Raw genomic sequence first — 10,087 nt, forward strand, 5'->3', positions numbered from 1 at the left:
TATGTGGACTTTAATTGACGGGACCAAATTTTCTTTTCGACTAAACAGGAGTCTCGGTAAGTCAAAATTTGTCCTAAGCGGAGTTAAAATACAAAGATAAAGAAGGAAATTTGACAGGACTTTAGAAATTATTCGACTAAGACGGAATTTTGAGTAAAGCGATTTTGACTTATTGAGAGTCAACTGTATATGTGACTTCCTTACATAAATTGTATTTTTGTATCCACATTTTATATTAAAAAAAAAAACCAATGCATCATTTCAGCCAAGAGACCAGTATCTGGCAAAGTTGATGTCTAAGATTCAGATATCTGGATCTAAAGGTCAAAGTTCAGATACAACTAGAGTGAGCGATGAAGGTGTCTTAGACTCCTGGGAGGATATTGAAGAGCACGAGGGTCTGGTATGTTCTTGTAATGAAGTTTTTGTGGACAAATAAAACCTAGTTTGTATGTACTTGTGAACTATGACTTGTATACCATCATCTTTTAGGAGGAAAAAATGTGGAATCTTCTGTTAAAAAATTCAAAAATCTAGAGTTTAGATATTAAGCATGAATTATCTTCTAGTGAGTGTCTACCAAGTTTGTTATCCCCCGCCGATGGCATCGTGAGGGGGATATAGTTTTGGCGTTGTCCGTCCTTCCATCCGTCCGTCCGAATTTCGTTTCCGGAGTAGTTCTCTGCAACTACTGGCTGGAATTCAACGAAACTTTATGGGAATCATCAATATCAAGAGGAGATGCGCATATCGTCAGCTTGTTCCGGTCAGACCCTTTAACTCAGAGTTATGGCCCTTGATAAGTTATGTAGAATGCATATAGAGTAAAATTTTGTTTCCGGAGTAGTTCTCTGCAACTACTGGCTGGAATTCAATGAAACTTTATGGGAATAATCAATACCAAGAGGAGATGCGCATATCGTCGGCTTGTTCCAGTCAGACCCTTTAACTCAGAGTTATGGCCCTTGATAAGTTATGTAGAATGCATATAGAGTAAAATTTTGTTTCCGGAGTAGTTCTCTGCAACTACTGGCTGGAATTCAACGAAACTTTAGGGGAATCATCAATATCAAGAGGAGATGAGCATATCGTAGGCTTGTTCCAGTCAGACACTTTAATACCACTTTAACTCAGAGTTATGGCCCTTGCTTAGTTATGTAGTATGCATATAGAGTAAAAATCGTTTCCGCGCTACTTCTCTGCAACTACTGGCTGGAATTCAACAAAACTTTATGGGAACCTTCAATACCAAGAGGAGATGCGCATATCATCGGCTTGTTCGGGTCAGACACTTTAACTCAGAGTTATGGCCCTTGATTAGTTATGCAAAATGCATATGGAGTAAAAATCGTTTCCGGTGTAGTTCTCTGCAACTACTGGCTGGAATTCAACGAAACTTTATGAGACTCATCAATATCAAGAGGAGATGCGCATATCGTGGGCTTGTTCCGGTCAGACCCTTAAACTCAGAGTTATGGCCCTTGATAAGTTATGTAGAATGCATATAGAGTAAATCATTTCCGCACTACTTCTCTGCAACTACTGGCTGGAATTCAACGAAAATTTAGGGGAATCATCAATATCAAGAGGAGATGCGCATATCGTCGGCTTGTTCCGGTCAGACACTTTATCTCAGAGTTATGGCCCTTGCTTAGTTATGTAGTATGCATATAGAGTAAAAATCGTTTCCGCGCTACTTCTCAGCAACTACTGGCTGGAGTTCAACAACACTTTATGGGAACCTTCAATACCAAGAGGAGATGTGCATGTCGTCGGCTTGTTCGGGTCAGACACTTTAACTCAGAGTTATGGCCCTTGATTAGTTATGCAATATGCATATGGAGTAAAAATCGTTTCCGGTGTAGTTCTCTGCAACTACTGACTGGAATTCAAAGAAACTTTATGGAATCATCAATATCAAGAGGAGATGCGCATATCGTCGGCTTGTTCCGGTCAGACACTTTAACTTGCATATAGAGTAAAAATCGTTTCCGCACTACTTCTCTGCAACTACTGGCTGGAATTCAACGAAACTTTATGGGAATCATCAATACCGAGAGAAGATGCGCATATCGTCGGCTTGTTCCGGTCAGACACTTTAACTCAGAGTTATGGCCCTTGATTAGTTATGCAGTATCCATATAGAAAAATATTTGTTTCCTCGCTACTTCTCTGCTACTACTGGCTGGAATTCAATGGAACTTTATGGGATACTAAGAGGAGATATGCATATAGTCGCCTTGTTCCAGTCAGATACTTATAACTCAGATTTATGGCCCTTGATTAGTTATGTAGTATGCATACATCTCATTGGCATTTCCAGATTTTACTATTTAACACAAAGTTATGGCCCTGTTATTCGTTGCCCTGAATATTATCAAGTTCAAAGAATATTACTGTTTATGCCATGATTAATATATAAATAAAAGCCTTATGTCTTCAGTTGTTGTGTTAATAATAACCAGTACTCGGCGGGGGATATAAATTCAACGAATTTGCTTGTTAAAATAAAAGCCCTGGGGACAAAATTGGCCCGCCCAGAGTGGGGTCATTGTTTTTCCCTATATGTGTATAGTAAAAACTTAAAAAATCTTCTTAGAGCTAGAGCTTAGATATTTATCATGAAACATCTTTAAATGGGTGTCTACCAAGTTTGTTCAAATAAAAGCCTTTGGGTCAAAATTGGCCAAACCCAGGGGCCTATATACAGGTGAGCGATTTCAGGGCCATCATGACCCTCTTGTTTCTCAGTAATTTTGCTATAAAATTTGATTGTATTCTCATAAAGTTGTATAGCACTTCACATTCAGCTTGTGTAAAACATGTTTATGATTGGGGTTTCCACATAACTAGTGCTATATTGTCATTAAATACCAAATAGATCTACAGTAAAGGCAGGGAAAAGGCAGCAGCAACACAGTTTCAAATTTAACCTGATTGAATAACAATTGAACAATTGTAAAATCAGGGTCAGTCTCAGAGAGAAGCTCTGGTAACCAATTTCGATTTTTTTTTCCAGTTGATATGTAACATGATTACAAAATAAATAGAGACAAATTAAAAGAGATATAGAGAATATTTAGTTAATGTCCGGATGGAGAAGGTTTATCTGGAGAGCTTTAGCAAGGCAAAATTCACTTTCGCAGTGAACCTGCAAGAAAACCTTCTCCCATCTCGACATCAATCATATAATCGATATATATCCTGCTGGTTTTATATTGTTTTTAGCTCACCTGAGCATATGCTCGGGGTGAGCTATTAGGATCACTCTTTGTCCGTTGTCCGTTCACACTTTTAAAACGACATCTCCTCTGAAACCATAAGGCAGATCATAATGAAACTTCACAGGGATGTTCCTTGTGTGAAGCCTTAACAAAGTTGTTCAAAGAATTCCATTCCATGCAGAACTCTGGTTGCCATGGCAACCAAAAGAAAAAACTTAAAAATTCTTCTTTTAAAAAACCCAAAGAGCTAGAGCTTAGATATTTGGCATGAAACATCTTCTAGTGAGTGTCTACCAAGTTTGTTCAAATAAAAACCCTGGGGTCAAAATTGGCCCGCCCCAGGGGGTCATTGGTTTTCCCTATATGCATATAATAAAAACTTAAAAAATCTTCTTTTAAAGAATCCAAAGAGCTAGAGCTAAGATATTTAGCATGAAACATCTTCTAATGGGTGTCTACCATTTTTGTTCAAATAAAAGCCCTGGAGTCAAAATTGGCCCCGCCCCAGGGGGTCATTGATTTTCCCTATATGCATATAGTAAAAACTTTAAAAAATTTCTTTTAAAGAATGCAAAGAGCTAGAGCTAAGATATTTAGCATGAAACATGTTCTAATGGATGTCTACCAAGTTCGTTCAAATAAGAGCCCTGGGGTCAAAATTGGCCCCGCCCCGGGGGTCATTCATTTTCCTTATATGTTTATAACAAAACCTTAAAAGATCTTTTTTGAAAAAAAAAACAAATAGCTAGAGTTTAGATACTAAGCATGAAAGATCTTCTAGTGAGTGTCTTCCAAGTTTGTTCAAATAAAAGCCCTGGGGTCAAAATTGGCCCCGCCCCGGGGGTCATTCATTTTCCTTATATGTGTATGACAAAAACTTACAAAATCTTCTTTGAAAAAACTCAAATAGCTAGAGTTTAGATATTAAGCACGAAGCATCTTCTAGTGAGTGTCTACAAAGTTTGTTCAAATAAAAGCCCTGGGGTCAAAATTTGCCCCGTCCCAGGGGACATTGATTTTCCTTATATGTGTATAGCAAAAACTTAAAAATTTTCTTTGAAAAAACCTGAATAGCTAGAGTTCAGATATTAAGCATGAAACATTGTCTAGTAAGTGTCTACAAAGATTGTTCAAATAAAAGCCCTGGGGTCAAAACTGGCCCTGCCCCAGGTGTGTCATTGTTTTTAACTATATGTGTAAAGAAAAAAAACTAGAAAAAATCTTCTTTTAAAAAACCCAACAAGCTAGACCTTAGATGTTTAGCATGAAACATCTTCTAATGGGTGTCAACCAAGTTTGTTCAAATAAAAGCCCTGGGGTTTAAACTGGCCCCGCTCCGGGGGCCTATATACAGGTGAGCGACTTTAGGGCCATCATGGCCCTCTTGTTTGGATATCTTAATGATTTCAGTCTGATAGAACAGCTTCTTCTTTGTCGCTGACTATGTGACATAATGACTGGAGTGAGATAAGTTTATCCGGCAAAACTTTATCCTGCTGATAATATAGACAGTAGCAGGATTGTGCTTTGAAACATCTAGTTGTGTTTTATCATTGGGCAAACATGTATGATGAAATTAAATATAAGTGATAGTATTCATAAATTGTTTGATGATAGGCAAGGAACATTATGTTTATAATAATTATGTCTGTACATGAGTTACTTACTATTCACTAGCACAAATACAACCTGGCAGAAAGAAAATCCTTTTTGTTATACAGAAGTCTTCAAGTATGACAGCTTTCTTGATCAAGATACTCTCATGCAACGTGATTAAGAGTTGGAGCATAACGCTGTTTTTTATACATGTATAAGGCCAGGGGAACAATATCATTTCATTAGATAATAAGTTTGGCATCCCAGATGAAGACACCTGATTGCCAAAACATCCGTTAACATGATCAATGATAAACCTTAAAACGTACCCTGTGTTAAATGTTTGGTCCAAATGTATCATTTTTCATGCTAATAAGAAGTAAAAGATTATCTTCAACTTGTATGATTTCTCATGAATTTTAGGCAACTTCAAGTACACCACAAACTAGCAAACCTTCAAGTAGAAGTTCACAATCAACACATCGCCTGAAGGAGATATACACAGCCAATCAAAACTCATCAATGTATAAAGATTTACTGAAAACACGTGAACAGCTCCCAGTATACCAACATAAACATTCCATCCAGGAAGTTCTACAGAAACATAATGTTGTATTGGTTGCCGGGGAGACAGGAAGTGGCAAGAGTACACAGATTCCACATTTTATCCTTGAGGTAAAAATATGTACAGGTATCTAAAAGTCACCTAATGGTTAGACTGTAACCTGGAACATGCAATATCTTCATTTAACAAAACCGCCTCCATAGGTGATGCTTTGGTAGTTTAGCGCGGAAGAAGGTAGTCTAGTACTGGTGTAACTCTCCAGGAACGATGGTTAGGAAACTACCCGCCTATATGACTGAAATACTGTTTGGAAAAGGGGTAAAATGAAACAAACAAATAAACAAAATCTTCATTTAAGAAAGTTTTCATTATAGGCTTCAGAAGGTTGTTTAGGCTTCTGTGGTAGAAAAATGGCAAGGGTTTTTTATTCTTTCTTGAAAGGATACTATACAGCTAGCTAATAGAAGGTTTATGATAACATTTGGTTGCCTGTTCATGCCTGAAAGAAGCTAGCTAATAGAAGGTTTATGATAACATTTGGTTGCCTGTTCATGCCTGAAAGAAGAAGAAAGCCTCCAGGCTTGTCTATACCATTATTCTCATATTGAAATTCCCACCATTCTGGGGACAATTTAGGGAATCAGTCTTAGACTGTTAAAGCTAAGTTAAAGCCTAAAAATCGTTTTCTTATAGATTTTTTTTTTTGAATCTCTGGGACAATTTAAAACATGAAAGCTGAAAATCCATGGAATATAAAAATTAAGCAAGATTTATTAGGGTTTTACATCAAGGATTGTTATGTTACTAATTACATGTAGTTATTTTGGAAAGTAAATGTTATATCGATTATATATTAGCTAATATAGTAATCTAAACTTCATTACATGTTTGTATATTAACTATATTTCAGGACTGTCTGACATATGGTAGTGAGAAATGTAACATTGTGTGTACAGAACCTAGACGTATATCAGCAATTAGTCTGGCCACCAGAGTGAGTCAGGAAATGGGAGAAACCAAAATAGGTAGGTGGGCAACTGTTGTAGGTATTCAATTGAATATTTTGTTTGGCACAAACATATATATATGCTCATAGTTATTACATTGTTACAATGTATGGCAGTAACAATTAACAAACTTAAAAAAGAACCTGTCTTCATGTACTATTTGAGTGGTGTCATGACAAAACCAACATAATGGGTTTGCGACCAGCATGGATCCAGACCAGCCTGTGCATCCACGTGGTCTGATCAGGATCCATGCTGTTCGCTTACCAACCCTATTACAAATAGAGAAACTGATAGTGAACAGCATGGATCCTGACCAGACTGAGCGTATGCGCAGGCTGGTCTGGATCCATGCTGGTCGCAAACGCACTATGTTGGTTGTCATGACACAGCTCTTTTTTTTTTTTTAGGGGAATAGACCTTATTATTATTTTTTCTGTGCTTGATTATTTATTCAAAATCTACTGACAAGTAACTGCTGTCTCTCACTCTGCTGGGGTGAATTCTCTCTTATGAGGAAGGTACCCATCAAGTTTACACTGCAAAGATTTCAGATACATAGTAACTTGATGTACATGTACAACATTATAGGTCACACAGACTTATTTTCGCAACCAAGAAAGCTGAAATATTGCCACATTATCAAGAGCACGTTTAGATAGCTTTAATAGATTACAGCAAAAAGAAATAAGTTTAAGGAAACCTGAAGGACAATCAAAGGTCAATTGTTGTCATATGCAAGAAATCCCTAAAAATTAATATTTTCGTATTAATAAATGAATATATAAATCAAATGTAGTACAATTAATTTATTTATTACTATCAATATTTAGGAGCAAACATTCTTGTTGTACTAGTTTTACACTATCTGTATATTGACTATATGATAGTTGATCCATTTCTCTACACGCAGATTGTAAAAACTCAGCAATCAATTCATACTTTTCAGACACTGCTTTTACAATGTGTTGGTACTCATCACTTAAAATTCTAACCTTACAGCTGTCTACAGACGTATTTAAACCCTTGGAATATAATATTATCTCATTGCAATGTTTCTCAGCAAAGTCCATAATCTTGTTTTTCTCGGAAATGACAAAATCTATTAATTTGTCACAGCGCAAAGCAGAATTTTCAAGAATGTGTTCCCCTTCTTGTGTGATGAAGTCATTTAATGATTTCTTCATCAATTTGTTAAACACGACACTTGTTTCCTTGGCGATGATTTTGTTCATGTCGTGAATTTGATCGAAAGCTATGTCAAGTATGCTTTCAAAGTCTGCGAGTATTGATTGAGATATTTGATCGCACTGTTCCACAATGAAGTGTTTTATTATATTCAACTGATCTTCGCAGCTGCATAAAATAACTTGAAATTCTTCCAGGAAATCTTCTTTCATTTCTTTGTCCATTATACGTTTTGGAACACTTACTAATATTATCGCATTTTTTTTTCTGTCATGAATATTTCTTCCAAATTAGTTTTGTGTGATGTTTTCTCAGCAATGTTCTTTTTTTTAAATCACTGCATCCACCAGTAAAGCTGAAACGTTGGCATATGACATTAAAGATCAACAAAAACAAAACCTCAATAGCTGATATTCCATTTTGTACCATGGATATATTTCACCATTTATGTCCAAAATGGCTGTATTGTTTAATGATATATATTTTGGTCAAAATTAAGCTGTGCCATTAAATTATTATACATGAAAAGTTAAACTGTACCTTTAAAGTACACACTGGCCTTTATCTCCCAAGATGGTGCTTTTCTCTATTGTACTTCTTACACATACAACCAGTTTTTTTGTTAAATTCAATTTAAAATTTTATCCGGCAAAAAACATCAACATTTCATTATAGCCCAATGATAAATGCTATATTTCTTACTACTATATTTTCTCACACCATATGTACCAGAATATATGCTACATTTTTTTTTCACAGCTTTGATTAAAAGGGAAATGAATAATTAGGGTTGACATCATTTTCCTACAAATTTGGTTTTAATGACAAGTTAATAGTTTTCACACTTTGTAGAAATACTTGCTAATAACTGCATGGTGATTCTATCGATTTAATTATGTCGTTTTTTATTTGATAGATTATAAATAATAAATTGTGTTAATTGACAAGTTAATGAATTTGTATTTATGCATACATTAAGTATACTGTATGCATAAATTTAGATTAAATAACTAAAAACATTTTTTTCATAGAATTTAAAGGCCCATTAAGCCTAAACAAATGCTATTACTGGTAGTCATGTATTTCTTAATCTTGGTGTCCTGTTAAAAAAAACAACAACAAAAAAACTAATTAACCATATAGTAAACCATGTCTAGATCTAGAATATTATGAATGTCCCTTTTTTGGTTTGTTTTGTAATCACACCAACACAGTAAAAGTCATATGGCAACATTCCAGTGTCACTCAGTCTGGTGGATAAAGACCTAAGATGCCTCTAAAGGCAATAAATACCACTGACCTTCCCCTAAAAAATAACTTTCCCAGTCTATCATTATAATAATTGTTATATTGAAATTGATGTCTGTACAGCCTTTGCATAGCTTTTACCCCCTTCTTAAATATCTTTGGAGTTTTCCCAGCAATTAACCTCTCAATCTATGTGCCGGCCAGTGTAAGCTTTTTCCTGTTCATATTGTCAAGGAAAATATTAACATTTAGATGGTGTTAGTCCACTATTGACTTACATCTTCAGTGCCACCCTTCAAGATGGTTATTTGTCCCGGGTTTCTTGTCCATAAAATATTTTTCAACCTAATGTTGTATTCTATCTATTGGCTATTTGACCAGATTACTTTTCTTTTGAATGTTGATGCATTAATTTCATCACTTGGTTTTTTACCCTGTTTGTGATAGAGTGAGTAAAGGTATTTTTTGCATATTCTAACATATTATAGCTTATTTCTTTGAAAGCAGTGTTTAATCACTTTTTTTTATGGTAGGGCAACATTTTTGCAAAATTTAACAATTTTTAAATTTTCATAAAAAAAAAAAAAAAAAACCAACGTAACTCTGGTGTCGGGCTGCTGTAAAGTTTTGTCTTGACAGTCATAAAGAGGTTGTTGATAATATACAATGTATCATATTTTATTACAGGTAGTCCTGAATCGTTGTGTGGTTACCAGATCAGGTTCGAATCCAAGCTCGGTCCAAACACTTGCCTTACATACTGCACGACTGGCGTATTACTCAGGAAACTACAACTAGATTCTAAACTACAGCATGTTACACATATCATTGTGGATGAGGTATTCTTACACTTTCTCTTTTGATAATTGTACAAGTTTTATGCCACTTCCATTCACAATGTCCCTCATTTTACTGTTTCTTATAGCAACTTAACTTATAGTCTGATATATGCATTATGTTGTTAATTTTTATGGGTGGGGTTTCTGGTCAATTTGATCAAGGCAACTGAGGCTAGAATTACTTTTCCAGTCAGCTTACTTTAAGGAATATAGAAAGAATTAAAGTTTCAATATGAAGGAGTTAAAGATACATGTAGTTGTTGACTCATGGTGCGTCTGTGGCAGAGTGGTTATGGTCATTGACTTTAAACTTACTTACTCCTCACTGCTATGGGTTAGAATCCCTACAGGAATTCCGAGAGGATCTTTGAATTCTTTCAAGTTAGGAAGTTGTCCAGCTAGATTACAGAACTTTAGTTG

The 10,087-nt window shown here is 35.5% G+C and overlaps 1 protein-coding gene across 1 annotated transcript; it reads left to right on the forward strand.

The window, feature by feature from the left end:
- Positions 1–265: 265 nt before the first annotated feature.
- Positions 266–9,667, forward strand: LOC132719502 (ATP-dependent RNA helicase DHX29-like; the record flags this gene model as incomplete). Its single annotated transcript, XM_060703273.1, is given in 4 exon segments — positions 266–403; positions 5,244–5,495; positions 6,296–6,410; positions 9,516–9,667. Coding segments are annotated over 4 exon segments (657 nt in total), but the record flags the coding sequence as incomplete, so codon positions are not given.
- Between the last annotated feature and the right edge of the window lie 420 nt (positions 9,668–10,087).

Source organism: Ruditapes philippinarum, unplaced genomic scaffold, assembly GCF_026571515.1.
Source record: "Ruditapes philippinarum isolate M1 unplaced genomic scaffold, ASM2657151v2 ctg19631_1_1_1_1, whole genome shotgun sequence".
NCBI lineage: Eukaryota > Metazoa > Mollusca > Bivalvia > Venerida > Veneridae > Ruditapes > Ruditapes philippinarum.